Raw genomic sequence first — 17,499 nt, 5'->3', positions numbered from 1 at the left:
TAAAATTAACTCAACACCTGGCCCATACATTTATGTGCACTGACCGATTGAGTCCCTCTTTCATGTTGTGATAACCTCCACTCTTTTACAAAGTCTTTCCATTAGATTTTGGAGTGTGGCTGGAGGGATTTGTGCTCATTCGGCCACAAGAGTACTCATGAGATCAGGCACTGGTGTTGGGTGAGAAGGCCTGGAGCTCAATTGACTTTCGAATTCATCCCAAAGGTGTTCATTGGGGTTGAGGTCAGGGATCTCTGCAGGACACTCAAGTTCTTTGACTCCAACCTTGGCAAACCATGTCTTCATAGATCTCGCTTTATGCACAGGGGCATTGTCATGATGGAATAGGTTTGGACCTGTTAGTTCCAGTGAAGGGAAATTGTAATGCTAAAGTAGTCAAAGACGTTCTAGACAATTGTGTGCTTTGAACATTGTTGCAACAGTTTGAAGCAGGCCTACATATGGGTGTGATGGTACGTTGGCTATATAGTGTACTGAAGATGTGTAGTCCAAAGTTTCAAGGCAGAAGTGTACATTGGAAGTGATCTGAATGACAAGAATATGAAAATGCCATCACTGAACGAATGTACTCTGAAGCAAGTGTTCTTCCAGTTTGCATATGATGGCAGACATATGCTGAGTGTCCCTTACTCATTATTCACCTCGTAGCTCCAGAGAAATACCAAGCATTTCAAACCTCTCTCAGATGACATGTTTCTGTTTTAGTCAGCATTAACTTTTTCAGCAGTTTGTGCTACAGTAGCTGTTCTGTGGGATTGGACCATATGGGCTAGCCTTCATGCCCCATGCGAATCAAAGAGCCTTCGACACCCATGACCTGAGTGCCGGTTCACCGGTTGTCCTTCCTTGGACCACTTTTGGTAGGTACTAACCACTGCATACTGGGAACACCTCACAAGATGTGCCATTTTGGAGATGCTCAGTCCCAGTCATTTAGCCATCACAATTTGGCCCTTGTCAAAGTCGCTCAGATCCTTACGCTTGCCCATTTTTCCTGCTTCCAACACATCAACTTCAAGAACTGACTGTTCTCTTACTGCCTAATACAGTATATCCCACCCCTCGCAGGTGCCATTGTATTGAGATAATCAAATGTTATTCACTTCACCCGTCAGTGGTTTTAACGTTATGGCTGATTGGTGGATACTTATGCATACATTCATGTTGCAACTTGGTTTAACTCTTTTTTCCAAGCATGGGTGCAACCATAATTCATTTTTTCCTTATAATTTCAGGAGAGAACATTGTCTTCATCGGAACCAAACTGCACCAATGCAATGATAACAGTTGCAGCAAAAGCTGGCTGGAGAGGGTGCGAGAGCACATTGTCCCCCTGGCTGTTTCTGTTGGCCAACATCGTATCTTCTTTATAGATCAAGAGCATGTGGACATGTTTGTATACAGGAGTATTACAGAATTAAGGTCAGTCAAAAAATAAACAATGCTCATTAAGTATTGTATATATGTTAGGGACTGCCATCTTGTGTCCATGGTTAAACACAACACTGATTATATGCTGATAACTACCATCTTCCTCTTTATACCGGAGTGCTGGTGAAGCCCTTGTTCTGGAGGGCAATAATTTATTTTCCATTTAGTTCTTCTAAATGTTATTTCTAAAGTAACAAATTAGACACTGACTCATATGGTAAAACGCTCCACATAAACATTTTGAAAATGTTTATTTGGAGATAGTTTTTTATTTTAGCATTGAACAAGAGTTTTCAGTTTTAGCGCTTTGGAAAAGAGGTAAAGCAGTTCCTCTCCCCCAGATACAAGAAAGTTTCCGGGGGGGCCTTGTGGTTTCTTAAACATGACCAACAGCACTTATTGCCATTTCTAGAGCTGCTGGAGCATCATTCATAACACTGATATTCAACATTAAATCACACCACCACTCATTGATTATTAGCTAATCAGGCCAACAAGCTATGAGCTGATGCCATCACGCGTTGTCCGTTTTCCATCCGGCATCGCCCACGTTTCACAAAAATCACTTCTTGCCCAGTTCTTCACCGATTTTTATGCATTTTGGCAGGAAGGTAGGTCTGCCTGGGGGGCACATACCATAGTTTTTGTGCAAGTTTGCATAATCGCAATTAAGAATGAAGATCTGGAATAATTAAGCATGAACGAGCAGCTTTCACACAAATCGCTTCTTCTCCCTCAATTCTTCACCGATTTGGAGTCTTTCTGGGGCTGGAGTGAGCCATGCTGTCATTGATGGTCTCGTTTTCCTTGAGCAGCACACCTATTGTGTTTTATTCTATCTTCCTTGTATGTTAATAGTTTCAGCAAAACCTTTTTCCCCCCCTTGCAAAACTAATCCAAGAGAAACCTGTATTTTCTGGTTTGTCAAGTGATTTATTACAGTATGTATGAAAGATCAACCACACCCAAAGCAAACTTGAAGGTTTTGCTTAACAGCCCAACAGTAGGATTTAAACTTATTAATGCAGAAATATAATTGCTGTATTTACAAATAGTTAAGGAATAAACGCTGGACTCAGTTTTGTTCAGAGTGTGTCATCCACATCTGAAGATGTCTCATTCTGCTCAAAACATTGATGAACCAAATGAAAGAAAATAAAAGGCAGTAACATCGAGGAGGGAAAAGTTGTTTTATTAAAACCATGCACATCACATTGTGTTAGTGCAAATATTTAACTCTGTATTCCAGAAACTCTGTTGTAGCTCTCTGTGCTCTTTACAAAATAGAATTTCAAACAATTCTGAACTGTTTTTAAATCAACGTTGAAAATTAAAATAAAAATGAATAAAAGCAAAAAGTAGTTACAGGTCGAATGCTATGCCACTGGTCTAGAGCAGACTGTTGCAACTCTGAACCTACATTCACCATCCACTTTAAGCCGAACACCTCGACACCTGAACGTTTACGCAGTTATCGACTCAGGCAATCATGTAACAATCAGCACATGTGCACAAAAAAACCCCCCCAAAAACTTGCAGATACAGGTCAAGAGCTTCAAGCAATGTTCACAATCGAACATGAGAACGAAAACGATTGGTACCAGATGGGCTGGTTTGAGTTTTTTTTCAGAAACTGCTGAAAAACAAACAGTCTAGAGTTTACACAGAATGGTACGATAAACAAAACACATTGAGCGAGCGACAGTTCTGAGAGTGCAAACGCCTTGTTGATAAGAGGGCAGAGGAAAACGGCCCGATTGTTTTGAGCTGCCAGGAAGGATACAGTAACTCAAACATTCTTTACACCTGTGGTGAGCAGAAAAGCATCTCAGCATGCACAAAACATTGAACCTTGAAGGTGGATGGGCTACAAGAGAAGACGACGACATCAGGTTCTACTCCTGTCAGCCAAGAACAAACATCTGAGAGCACAGACTCACCCAAACTGGACATTTGAAGATTTTGGGGGGGGGGAATAATCACATCTTTTTCCAGTCTTGAATGGGGGGGGGTGAGTTTCCCAAAAGCATCATAGCACAAAGATAATTGTTCAATGGTAGAGCGAGCATAACAATGAACACACACTTTCTCCTAGTTAAGATGCTCTTAGCGTTAAGAGGCTGTTGGGAAACCCACCCCTGACCAGTTTGGGAGAGTATGTGCTCATGATGGCCTCGGATTCTTGTTCTTGGCTGACAGGAGTGGAACCTCATGGCGGTCTGCTGTTGGAACAAATCCGCCTCAAGGTTTGACGAGAGATGTTTTGTGCATCTCATGCCGAGATGCTTTTCTGCTCACCACGGGTGTAAAGCGTGATTACTGGAGTTACTAGAAACTTCCCGTTAGCTCAGACCGGCCTGCTCATTCTCCTCTGATCTCTCAAGTCTTTCCACCTACAGGACAGCTGCCACATGACTGAATGAACGGATAACCGCGTGAATGTGCAGGTGTTCCTTTGAAAGTAAATGGCGTGTGTACTTCTTGCTGGGTTTTTTTTCCCCTCAGTTCTTGACCAGCACGATTAAGCTACATACTCTGAATAAATCAAATTAGCTGGCCATCATGGTACTTTTCTATTCAGCTACAAACCAGACATATAACGTCTTTTGCCAATTGAATTAGTGTATTGCAATTTGTAACAACTTGCATTAACTTGATAATTTAATTTGCATTAAGAAAAACAGTCGCCTTTGTTCAAACACTTCTAGGTGCATCACAACCATGCATTGTGTGTGACGGATTAAAAAAACAAAACAAGAAACCCATTTCTGAAAAAAATCAGAGCAAACAATAAGGATTGGTCGAGTAGAAAAAAAAAAACAAAAAAAACATAAGACTTTTTAAACAGCATGCGAAACTGTGAGCGAACTTTCATTCTTTGCAAACTGACTGCAGCAGAACATTTGACGTGATCAGTGCCACTGATATTCAACTTTATTTTGTGAATATTATATACATTTACACACATACATTCGTACATACATATTTACAAACAACGCCAAGGTCAGATGTTCTTATCGTGCCTTAGATGTGTGTGAAGGAAGAGCTTTTAAAGTCTGATACCAACCTAAAAAAAAAGAAAAAAAAAAAGTTCTCCAAGACGAAATGCTCAGAGATGACTTTTGATGCTTTGGGGAACTTTCAGAGTGGACCTCTCTGTGCTACACCATGCTTTGCATTTTTTTTTTTAAATTCCCACAGATGTTTGAGTTAGTTTTGCAATTAAAAAAATAAAATAATAATAATAAAATGACATTTATTGACAAGGTGGAACGTTAGGCCATTTGCTCCATAACCAAGAGTTTATTTACAGCGCAGCAGACAAAATGTGAACCAACACCATATAAATCATTGGTTATTTCTCTCCAGCACATACACTGCTCAATTCCAACTCCAAATTTGATCATTCATTCGTTCCCGTGAACCTGTTAATTACACCATAAATAAATCCACTCCATATTACTGTGCTTCTGTTCAACATTTAAACAATGCAAAAAACCCCACAATGCATCACTTTTTTTTTTTTAATAAAGACTTTACTGATTCGTTCTAAAAGAACAGCTAGATCTCCATGTTACAGATAAGGCAGCGAGATCCTGGAGACCTGTTCAGGAGGTACTGAAAAACAGTCTGTATATGTTGATCAAGGAAGTGCAGCGCTCAATGACGAGCCTGCCTGAATCTTCAAAACGGAGTGTGTGCGCGTGTGTCCCCGTCCTACCAATTCCCAATGGCAGGACAGTATGTTGTTAAAAGCTACAATATTACCCAAGTCATTGTTCTTCACCACCTCAGACTGACACGGAGTCTCTATATCTCAAGGAATTTGAATTAGAAAAGTCCTGTAGTGTCTCACAAGAAGATTTCCTTTTAAAATACACGATATGAAGAAAACTAGGCTAAAGTACAATGACCTTACTGTGCTGCTCGTTGGTGTGACAGGTCGGTTGGAACGCACAATCACAGTCACAGCACTGAACGATTTCCAGACATTTCAACCGAATGAAACACCGCATTAGTGGAGCATGAGTGGCACGTCACAGAGGACAAAAATGCGCGTGTGTGTGTATATAATTAAGTGTTTACACGTATCTAGTAGTAGTTCAATCAGGCACTTCACCTCTTTGTGCCCAATCTTTTATGATTATAATTTTAATTTGGCTTTGCATCTATTCGGAATACCACATTAACACCTAACATGGCAAACCACACACACCAAAAAAAAAAAATTGAACAGAAAACATTTGGTACCCATGAGGAAGAAAAAAAAAAAAAAAAAGCCTAGTTTAGGCCACTTTCATTATCAAGATTCCCATCTAACTGAAAAAAAAAAAAAGCATATATATTTATTTCATTTAATCTATAACAGAAATTAGACCATTTATACCCCCTTTTTTCTATAATATGTACATTTGCACTTTATACAGTTACGTTGGACACCCTGGAGCTGCACTCTCACATTCAGAGGTAATGAGTCTGGAAACGGCCTGACCTCAGGATTAAAACATGACATTGGGTTGACAATGAGCCGTGCTGCGTTGTGATTGGTTATCTGCCTCAGGAGGAGCTCTTGGATAGGCTGGGATACAGCACCAGTGCTGTCACGGCGACCATGACGGCGACCACCGGCATCCAGGGCATCCAACCGCTCTGAAAAGACGATGAAAAACAGCAGCAGAGTTAACAACAATATTTACATGACAACGGCAGAGTGAGCGAGCGGCTCTTACAGCACTGGAACTGGCTGCGAGAGAGAGAGAGAGAGAAGACCTTGGAAGAAGAAAGAGAATGAACAGAGTGAGAAAGAAAGACATTTATAAATGAGTGAAGGAAAGGAAGAGGTTGAATGACAGCATAACACCATCAGAGCAGTCTGGCCATTAAAATCAAACACAGCTTTCTTTCTTTCCAAAGAAAGAAACAAAATAAAGCAGTGTTTAATTTAATTAATAAAAAGAAGCACAAATAAGAAGCATATGAAGGGGGGAAAAAAAAGCCAAAATAATGCAAAATCCCTCCTGCAGATTTTCACTTCCAATAGTGGTCCAAGCAAAGACAGACAATAATGGACAAATGATTAGTGGGTGGTTGTGTGGACAATATTAGTTGGAAATGGGAAAATATTAGTATCCCCTAAAATGTTGCTAAGCAACAAAAAAGGATTTTGGGCAAAGCATAAGTGAGGTTTTTTTTTTTTTTTGGGTGGCCATGCACTTTTGATGTACAAGATGGTGAACAGTACAGAGGAAACATGACAGGAGACACACAGACATGGACTCGACAGGAGCGCTGTGTACCTTTCTACCACATTTGGCCGAAGCACCAATACAGCAAAGCCAGGATAAGGCCGATGAAAATGGCTTGGACAGGCTGCAATATGGATGGCTAGAGGAGGGAAGGGATATTACAAGAATCAATCTTTAACGTAATCAAACAGAAATCGGCTCTGAAAGGGGCGCACCGTAAGGGCTAACTTAAAAACAAATGGAACAGAAAGCAAGAACTAAAATCAATTCAACAAACATAAAATTACTGAATGTCTGATAGCCACAGATATTAACATCTAGAAGCAGGACATAAACAAGGACAGTGAGAGGCGTTAAGAGACACGTTAAATAAAATCTGCAGTCATTTCTGAAAATAAAATGGAACTGCGTTAAAGGACTCCTCCACGACTTCATTATTAAACAGAAGCATTTGATGATAAATCGCTCAGTTTTGCTCATCATTTTATCTTACGAGCCACAGACGTCCTGTGTACGACATTACCATGTTCTAAAGTGGAGGAAGGTCCTTTAAGGTTCCAGTTTGAAGAGGAGTGCTGCGTGGCTTCTTTGCTCAATCAGCAGTGAGGTGTTGAGCTAGTGAGAGGAGAACTGTAACGCTGAGCAGTGATCACTAGCTTTGGGTAGCAAATTGTCAGGCAATAAAATGCCTGGATTTGGGGGGAGGAGGAGAGAGAGAGAGAGAAAGAGATGGAGGAAAGGAAGAAAAAACAGGAAACTAAAGTTTCAGACGTCTTTGGTTGAAAGGCGAATTATGCACATGTGCCTCTCATCATGTCTAATTAAATTTGCTCACATGGCACAAAACCAGTTTCCTATACGTGACCTGAATGTCTGACTGACCCGTTTCCTTATGCTATAGCTGCAGGATGTCAACTTTGTGCTGACTTTGGTGTCTAGAGAGGCTCCTGAGAACCAGCGGCTAATTAGTTGATCAAACACAGAGCTTCGCATCCTGGGAAATCAGTCTGGTGCTGAAATACGCTGAACATTACATAAAAAGGACGGGTGCTGCTTGGAAACGAAAGCAGAAGGCATTTTTCTCTCTTCCTGATGCTTTCTGTGTAGATCAACACACACACAGTATGCAAGAGTCCTGATTAGATAAAATGTTCAGAAGGAGGAAGTGCTAACAGCTTTGGGTGCTCGAGGAAGACTTTATTATAACACCTCTCTGGCAAAAAAAAAAAAAAACTCCAAAGATAACGTGCAACGTTTTTCCACTGACCAGGTCAATGTGCTGGTACTGGAAATGGTGCTGAATTACAAATGACGCCTCTTTTTTTTTTTTTATTAAACCACAAGTCGTCAGAATCTGTTCAGTTAAAGCATGTGGACTGGAACCAAGAAGCGATGAGGGTTAGGAGCTCCATCGCCATGACAACAGCTCAATCAATTAACTTACTGACAGTGGAAATAGCTCCATTAAGGAGTGCAACCACACATCAGTGGTCCAAGAAGGAAACAAGTGTTTCGTTAATAATTGCGCTGATCTAAACAGGAACTGCAGTGTAGGGGGGAAGGGGGGGGGAATCCAACCAGAAGGACTCGGATAATTAACAGTTATTCCATGAAATCAACTTGCACGTGAGCCGACGAAGCGCGTAGCACCGAGTTGACTATAAGCCATGTACGACGAGATTGAGTGGAATAACGGTTTTATTCTAACCACATTCACTGGATTTTTGAAAATGGAGCATTTTTATTGTTTGCAAATTTGATAAATAAAAACTTTATCCGAAACGTCCGACAAAATTACTTCTGCTTAGAATGTAAACAAACTGGCAAAATGACAGTAGCAATTTGTGAAAAATACGATAAATTCTTTTTTTTTTTTTGGGGGGCGGGGGGGGGGGGGGGGGGGGGGGGGGGGCGGCGCGAGTGTTCTTACCATCAAATACTTTTATTCTAGCCTGGCAAGCCAGACTAAATGTGAATATTTAGTCTGGCCTTGATCTGTAGACATTTCCGACGGGTGTGGGAGGAACAACCCACGGTCTTTCAAACCGTCTCTGTGCGTATAGGCCAACGCTCTGACCAATCAGCGCAACAGTGACTGTGACATAGTCAGAGCGACAGAAAGCAGTGGGGGAGGCCTTGAAATGAATAATTTTTCAAAATGCGTATTAATTAATAAACAGGTTCTAGATATTAAGAAGTTTGGAGATAATGACCACAAGTTTGGAGTCTGTACCACATACTTAACATACACTCATTTTTTTCAAGTGTTTTTCAAGGGTTTGCTTAAACTGTTTTTGAGAGTTTTTATTTAGTGGTGTTTGGTGAAATAATTTCCCTTAAATTTAAAATAACGGGAAAATAAGAAACAATCAAAAAGTAATGTTTCAAAGCTGTTTATTAATTCTTCGTACTGCACAAACTAGCCCCATCCTTTTGGCTACGAGCGGAGCCAGCTGGTAGATCAGACTTTTGCCATAGCCGGTCGGCAAAACAGCGAAAACGTCCTTCTTGAAAAGGAATGAGCGGAGAGCCTCTTCCTGCTCATGGTTCAACGAAAACTCCAAGTCTAATTCTTCTAAAACTGATTCCAAAGCGGAGTCAAACGCGTGCTGTTCACTAGCCGTAGCCATCTTTCCTGTTGTGCTTTCTCCAGCGTCGCGCAGCCTTGTCGTCACTCCTGCAAAAGCCCGCCCAAAGAATCCAAACAAAAACCTTGCGTTGTGATTGGCGGGCACAATTTGATGCCCGGGGTGTTTTTTGTTTATATGGTGCGAGGCTAGACCCACTCGCTAGGCAAAAATATTTTTGGCCGCTAGGCGGGTGGGTCTAGTTTACTAGGCTACTTTTATTCCATATTTTGTTGCTTTTTTTGTGTGTAATTTTTGGGGTTTTCTTGGCAGTTGGCAAACCAACTTAAAGGTGCATTACTGCCACCGACTGGGCTGGAGAGTGGAACAGGAGGGGTTTTTTTTTGGGGGGGGGGGGGGGGGGGGGGCTACATTCATTCTTTTCGCCATTTCTGTTTCTTTTCATTACTTGACAATTTTTGGGGATTTGTTTTCAAGTAGAGTTTTTATTTCATCCTGGGTTGGTTCAGCAACACGCTCTGCCATTTTGTTTTTCTCTACTCACAGTATACGAGCTGATAGCCTGGTAATAGGGTAGCCAATCAGAATGCGCGATTGCTCATATCCAGTGACTGTGGAGAGAATAATATTTTTAAAAAAGTGATCAGGATTTATTTTGTAATTTATTTCCTAACCTTTTTCAACCCTTTAAAGCTGGACTACTTTCACTTTTTGTTAAGTTTTCTACATTACCCGTTCAAGAGAGTGATGCAGCGGCACTTTATTCCTTCAGTCGGTCAACTCCTTATCTGTACACTGCTCAAACAGATCAACTTCCGTGCTAATGCAGTCATCAACGCTATCACACTCGTTATCTCAATGATCCCTAACTAGCCGAGCCTCTGCTGTAACTCTGTCGTCTAGCTGCAGTGCATTCTGGAACTTTGTGTCCAAAGTGAGAAAAGAAGTTCTTGCTCTCAGCAAAACCTGAGCACTAGCTTCGACAACAGGCGTCTTATCAGTGGAAAACGTTTAAGTGCATTTGCTGTGTTGCGACCTGCTGGAAAACACACACGACCCTGGTCTAGAGAGGAGACGCTGCAGGCGGTGTGCGCGCACTCACATTCTTGCCCTGTTCCTGCAACAGCTTCAGATTGACCTTGCACTGCTCCAGTTCGTCATTAATAGAGCGCTTCTCCTGCTCCGTTTGCTCATACCGCTGCCGCAGGTCGGACAGCTGGCTCTGAGTGTCCTCATACTGCACAGAGAGAGAGCAGAGGAGAGTTATAAACCATTTCTCAAGAACAACAATCTATTCCATAATCTGTACACAACAGCAAACACTCAGCACCTCTTTCTGCAGGTTCTTGGTGCGGTTCTCGGCCTGGGCGAGCTCCACCTTCAGCCTGCTGGCGTCCTGCTGGTGCTGGTTCTGTATGGAACCCAGTTGGTTTTCCAGGTCACCCTGGCTCTTCTCCAGAGCATTCAGGCTGCTGCTCAGAGTGGCACTCTGCTCTCTGGAGCTGCACAACAAAAAGTTTTTTTTTTTAAATTAACCTTGTAAGCACAGAATCAGGATGAAAGAGAAAAGCTGCAGAAAACTAGCAGTCTGTTGCACAGTAATGACCAAATTCATGGTTTTGTATCATTTGTACATTTCTATTCATCAGCGTTTCTTTCATGGTGAGATCCAGCAGGGTTTACACAAGCACATCATGTGTAAACAATAAGGCACATGATTTACACAAACAAGATTGATCTGAAATCCTCAAAGCAACAAGTTTTAGAGACGAGGTGATGACGCACACGGACCTGCTGAGCTCCACTTCCAGCCTGTGCAGTTTCTCCAGCAGAGTTACTTTCTCCGAGCGCAGAGACTCACACTCTCGATGCAGGGTCGAGCACTCGGCCTGCAACTTCTCCAGCTCACCTGTGCACAAGACAGAGTGTGTGTGTTACACTACATGGAAAAAAAAAATACATTCACTAGGATAAATCAAATGCTTTTTAAAACAAACCTGATTCAAATACTTTCAGCTGAGCTTGTGCTAGTCGTCAATAAGTCTTGATTAGTCACCAATCACGTTTCACCTTCTAAGACAACACCAAAAGGCTACGGACACAATGATGGCTTCTTTTTTTATTTTAAAGATCGTTTACGACGTCTTGCAGTACAGACGTCCCGTTTCTTATTTTCTTTCAGCCAATGATGTGCTCTCAAAGCTACATGACAACCGACTCCCCACAAAAGACACGCAAGTACACAGCAGCACAGAATTAAAAAGTTTCCATAACACCAGACAGTAAAAGATGCTCTGATTAAGCCGACCGCCTCGACAAGACCAAATAGATACCAGGTGTGACCTAACTGTTAACTAATGCTGTGTAGGCAGATGGATGTTTGTGGAAACAAAGCTCAATACTTTGCGCGTGATGCAAATTTATGCCCGTCTGTGCCCATGTGCTTGACCCTGGCCATTCTCCTGAGTTCTGAGCTCTGCTTTTTCTTCAGGATTGGAGTGTAAATAGTGGCTTTTCTATTAAATATAGCATTACAGTTTGAGCAAAAACCTCAAGCAGGAGCCTCCATAAACCGGACGTGTGCTGTAGGATTTGTAAACATGTATACACTGCAAGTATGTCACATTTGGAAACAATTGTGCAAAGTGACTGTTTAAATACGGAAAAATCGATCATGTTGATGCACTCGATCAGAGGGCAACCATCAGGGCTTTCTCGGCCCAAACATATCAGCATTTCAAAGGTTATATTTAATTTTTCATAATTATAATTATTCTCTTCTAATTCTGCCTAACTTTGTCAAATTTGCTTCAGAAATGAAAGGGTTACTGTCCTGAAAACATTAAAATCGAGTTATCCAATGAGATTTTTTGTTTGTCGTTTCTTGGCTGAGTTTAGAGCTGCTCACTCATTTGTTAGGACTCCATTGCCGGGACAGAAGGCCACGGCAGTGCATGTTTACATGGGAAGTGGCAGATGAATTAACCAATCAGATTTTGATTGACAGTGGGAGGAAGCAAAAACGTATCGTCCTCAGGCTTCTCAAAGGCCAACGCGAGCTTAAAGGTGGGGTACGAGATTTTGGAATAACGGTTCCCGCAAGCCATATTTTGAAAAGAAACACGCCCGCCCTCGCCATGCTCCCACCCCCCGCATCTCCACCCCTCCTCCCCCTTATAAAGCCTGAGAAAATCAGCTTTTATAATGGGTGTCTATTGCGTTACACACCAGTGGAGAGTGTAGAGAGCTTGGAAAAATAGCTCAAACTTTCTCATTTAAACTGTGTTTTCAGCCCCAATTTTCACTCCACACACAATTTTCTCAAAAGTAGTAGCCACACTTGTCCTGATTCACACAATGTGTCTACCTACACGATAGGACTTGCAGTTTTTGAATGAGAAGCCTGAAAGTGAGGAGAGGACAGCCGCGCAGCCCCATAGACTGCCATTATAAACATGGCAGAAAAGTCACTCGTTTTTAACTCGCTCTATTGACCTCATTTTTTACACTACAGACAAAAAAATTACATCAGTGTGTTCAGGAGAGCCTTGTGGCGCTCACTGTGAAAGAATGTTGTGAATATCTCTTTCCGTGTAAATCCCCGTTGTTTGGAGGGAGCGCACTGAGAAAATCCTGTGGCACTCTGCTCGCAGCGCGCGGGTTGGGGGAGGGGCTGCGCTCTCTCTCTCTCTCTCTCTCTCTCTCACACACACACGGGCCGGGCTGCTCGCGGGCTTCAGTCTGATTGACGTGTCAGTATCCAATCATTTTGAGGTGGTACCTCGATAGGATTGGATGGCGTTTTTCCTTTATTTTACACTGTAGACTGGATTAAAATATTTCATTTTGGGGTCAAACCTTCTATTGTACTGCTTGCAACATGGGTGTGAGGAGCTTTTCAAGCAATATGGTAAAAAATACTCCTGAAAAAAATCTCGTACCCCACCTTTAACTGCAAGTCAGTGCAGCAGTGAAGTCACCTTCCAGCCGGTGTAGCGTTCATCAGTAATGTTAGCGAAGGCTAATAAAGCGGTCAAACCAGTGCTATCGAGGGCAAGTAGTACAGGCTAACGACCGAGAAACTAAGATTTCTGTCTCCAGACTCCTCTTCCATGCTGCACGCTTGCTACACTATTTTTCACTCAGACTTAAATATTCATTTCCCTCTGTAATTTACTGAGTTACTTTTAAAATCAACATAAACAGCTACACACAACGGCGCAACCTGGCGATCTGCCACTAATCCCTTGCAAAATCCTTTGCCCTGTTGCTTTTTTGGTGTGTCTGGCTAAGGTTTGGCTGAACTCAAGTCACTACTGCACTAGAGATATGCATATGGTGCATGTTTCCTTTCAGTAGTCGCAAGAAATTATTGAGGACACAAGTAACAAAACCTGGAGATCAGATCTAAAGAAGTCTGTAACTTGAACTGCAGCACCAAACAAGGATTTTAAGTAATCATGGAGATGATTAACTACTGAAAACTAACTGGACTAAAATGAGAATGCTCGAGCACCTTGTAGCTGTAAGGCTCGTTCCTGGTGCTGGCTCTGCAGCTTGAAGTTCTCCTGCAGGGTGCTGATCTCCAGCTCATAACTGGATGCTGCTTTTCTCCACTTGTCGAGTTCAGTCGTGACAGCGGTGAGTTCTCCCTGCAGGGCCGCGATCTCGCGCTCCCTCTCAGCCGTGGCCGCTTCCATGGCGTGGCGGAGCACGAGCACCTCCTCCTGGGCGCTGTAGAGTTCCTCCCGCGTGTTGGAGATGGTGTTCTCTCTCTGTTCTCGCAGGGCCTCCATGTCTGACTGCAGCTTGGCGAGCTGGCCTACAGGAACCATTACGCAGGAAAAGGTGAGCTCACAAACTCCACCAAAAGACCATCAACTGTCAGCCTAATTCATTTCTTTACTTTATTACAAGTACATCGAATGTAATGATAAAGTTTTAAAACATGAAAATTTGCAGACAGGGAATCCTTCCAGTGCAATTTTTTTTCTCTGAAAAAACACAAGCAGCATTTGTTTTATGGACATAATCCAATTATGGAAATTATGCATACCCTATTGTTTATTTACACAACCACAGGGGTGATAGCGTTCCGGCGCCGTGCCGGATTTCCGGCGTACCGTGGCTGGGGGAAAAAAAAAAATCTAGTTCGCCCATTGTCCTGTGTCATTCTGAGATGCGCAGACAGACAGTAAAGGGAATTCCCTTTACTGTCTGTCTGCGCATCTCAGAATGACAGGACAATGGGCGAACTAGATTTTTTTTTTCCCCCAGCCACGGTACGCCGGAAATCCGGCGCGGCGCCGAAACGCTATCACCCCTACAACCATGCTGGGTATTAACTACTTAGTAAATGAGCACGAAGTCTTTATGTGAAAATATTAGACCGAGGTCTTGACAGTACGGACCAAGCTGTAGATGAGGTCTGTACAAATAGACCGAGGTCTGATATTTTCCCATAAAGACAGAGCAAGCGAGGTTAATAAGGAGTTTATTATATGGCTTTTTTTTATTTCCAAGATTAAAACAGACCATCATTATTATGAAGCGTGACGCTGCTTTCAGTCACGTCATATTTATAACGTGGTGGAGTCACACAAGGAGAATAAACAGCGAGCAGTTTCAAAACGGAATTTATTTCTCCACTTAAGTAATATGGGCGGCACGGTGGTGTAGTGGTTAGCGCTGTCGCCTCACAGCAAGAAGGTCCGGGTTCGAGCCCCGTGGCCGGCGAGGGCCTTTCTGTGCGGAGTTTGCATGTTCTCCCCGTGTCCGCGTGGGTTTCCTCCGGGTGCTCCGGTTTCCCCCACAGTCCAAAGACATGCAGGTTAGGTTAACTGGTGACTCTAAATTGAGCGTAGGTGTGAATGTGAGTGTGAATGGTTGTCTGTGTCTATGTGTCAGCCCTGTGATGACCTGGCGACTTGTCCAGGGTGTACCCCGCCTTTCGCCCGTAGTCAGCTGGGATAGGCTCCAGCTTGCCTGCGACCCTGTAGAACAGGATAAAGTGGCTAGAGATGAGACTTGAGTAATAGAATGTTCTGAGAAAGATAAAATATAATCCATATTGGTTTATTTTTCAACAAAAATTATGCTAGACAATGAACAGTTTTTTTGAGAAAAGGCGCCTTGGAAAGAAAGTCCGTAATCGCCCACGGGCATTACGGGAAAATTCTGCCCGCCAAGGAACCAATCAGAGCACACGATGTTGCCAGAAGTTGCTCATGCCATAAGATAAACCGTGCTAAAAATGCAGCGGTAAAAATCTAGGTTTATTAAAATGGCAGCAACAAAGTGGAATAAACCGTTTCCATTTTAAGACAAGCTAATGCTTGCACTCACGTGACTATATCAGATTACTTTATTTAGCTTGGCCATAAAGGGGATGGAAATTATTTAAATTTTATTGTTTCATACCGCATACCATGTCTCAAATGTACTTTGCTCTACACCCACCTTTTCTTTTCTGTTACAATTTTGTAAGATAAATAAAGCTAATAGTATTTAAAAAAAAATGATCAACTGTGAGCTACTGCTCACTTACGTATCCCCCCCCCCCCCCCCCCGCTTATATCAGAATGCAAGCAATCGGAGGAATAGGACACTAATTCTGAATATATCATTTTGAAATAGCATTTTGCTTCTTGAAATAGCGTCAAAATCCACCCTATATGTTTCGTAAATGCATTCAGTCGGTAAACAGGAAGTTGATGTGCAACAGACCTGAAAATGGTATACACGGTATCGAACCCCAAGCTGAAGTTTGGTACCAAGTCGCTATGATTTGTGGTTGCTGAGAAAAAAAAAGGTGTTTCGGATGGACGGAAATACGGACGGATGGACAGAGGTAAACCAGTATACTCCCTCTCACTCGGGGGGAGGGGGAATCAAAAACCCCCCACTCACCCCTGAATGCTTGGTGGTAATAAAAAGATGATTTCTTCTAAAATACATCAAGCAACATTTATATTTTCTCAAAGGTGTGTCTCAAATTCACACTCACTCTGCAGGTACTGGATCTGTTTCGATGATTCCTCAGTCTGCTGCCGGTTGGTTCTCCGTTCCTCTTCAAGCAGAGCTGGAAAAAAGGTTGCAAAGGAAAGTTAGTTCAGAAAGTCTAAAATAAGATAGAAGTTACTCTGGTTTGATGAACATCTGTAAATCAAGTTGTGTAAAGTTTAGCTCCTGAACAGAATATTAAAAGCATGCATGTTGGATTGCTGCTAGAACAAAACGGAAAATTTCAGCTCCATGAGCACAAACCTTCCTTCAGCTGTGTGAAAGTACTCCTGGGCAAGAGGTTTTAAACGATAAAAATAAACTACAGACAGGATAATACATTTTTTAAACATGTTTTAATGCCCAGTTGACTATTATACACAACCTAGAAGTATATCTTCATCATGAATCTCCTTAACGCCAGAATCTATGAACACGTGTTGAGATACATTTGGGAATTTATTCCCTCCAGCCATCCCGAAAACACACTGTCTTCTGACTTGCAGCTATAAACCTGCTTAAATATTCCTGTACAGAAATCATGATTTGAAACGTTATGTTTTCAGCCAGACCTGCAAAAATATCATGCTGCCATAACAACCAGGATTGCAGTTCATCACCACCATCCATCAGCCGAACAAATTGAATTATCAGAGGAGAAATGGGAAGATGAAGCGACAACTCAACCAACTCAAGGGCATCAATCTCTATCAGGCTTCCTGGATCAGTTTTAGAGAGAACGTGTTGTAAATCATATCTCCTGTAGTTTTCTGTATGTTTAAACAGAAAATGTTAACCCAAACTGTCAATCTATATAATGGGAATCATCATCATTTTATCATCAGGTTTTCCCAAGTCTGATCCCCTGAACATTTGATTAGACGCTCCCACTGTCTGCAATTCTCTAAAGCATCTTCAACTAGCCTGGCAAGCCAGACTAAATGTGAATATTTAGTCTGGCCTCGATCCGTAGACATTTCCGAAGCGGGTAGGAGGAACAAACCACTGTCTTTCAAACTGTCTCTGTGCGTATAGGCCAGCGCTCTGACCAATCAGCGTAACAGTGACTGTGACAGTCAGAGCGACAGAAAGCAGTGGGGGAGGCCTTGAAATAAATAATTTTTCAAAATGCGTATTAATTAATAAACAGGTTCTAGATATTAAGAAGTTTGGAGATAATGACCACAAGTTTGGAGTCTGTACCACATACA

At 42.2% G+C, this 17,499-nt stretch overlaps 1 protein-coding gene across 13 annotated transcripts in view; it reads right to left on the bottom strand.

Moving 5' to 3' along the window:
* Positions 1-2,628: 2,628 nt before the first annotated feature.
* slmapa (sarcolemma associated protein a) overlaps positions 2,629-17,499 on the bottom strand; it is a 168,120-nt gene continuing 153,249 nt past the window's right edge. For 7 of the 13 annotated variants that reach the window (XM_060910069.1, XM_060910074.1, XM_060910076.1 and 4 more), the window contains 6 exons: positions 16,293-16,367; positions 13,803-14,108; positions 11,072-11,195; positions 10,617-10,788; positions 10,389-10,523; positions 2,629-6,102 (listed from right to left, as the gene is read on the bottom strand). In XM_060910069.1, the coding sequence (XP_060766052.1) occupies positions 6,010-6,102; positions 10,389-10,523; positions 10,617-10,788; positions 11,072-11,195; positions 13,803-14,108; positions 16,293-16,367 (905 nt within the window). In that variant the 3' untranslated portion in view covers positions 2,629-6,009. Of the gene's footprint in view, positions 6,103-6,749; positions 6,838-10,388; positions 10,524-10,616; positions 10,789-11,071; positions 11,196-13,802; positions 14,109-16,292; positions 16,368-17,499 lie in introns of all 13 variants that reach the window. The other 6 variants (XM_060910073.1, XM_060910081.1, XM_060910080.1 and 3 more) reach the window with 3 other exon arrangements.

Source organism: Neoarius graeffei, chromosome 26, assembly GCF_027579695.1.
Source record: "Neoarius graeffei isolate fNeoGra1 chromosome 26, fNeoGra1.pri, whole genome shotgun sequence".
In the NCBI taxonomy this organism is placed as follows: domain Eukaryota; kingdom Metazoa; phylum Chordata; class Actinopteri; order Siluriformes; family Ariidae; genus Neoarius; species Neoarius graeffei.
The sequence above is the reverse complement of the archived record's forward strand: the minus strand, read 5'-3'. Positions and strand labels throughout refer to the sequence as shown.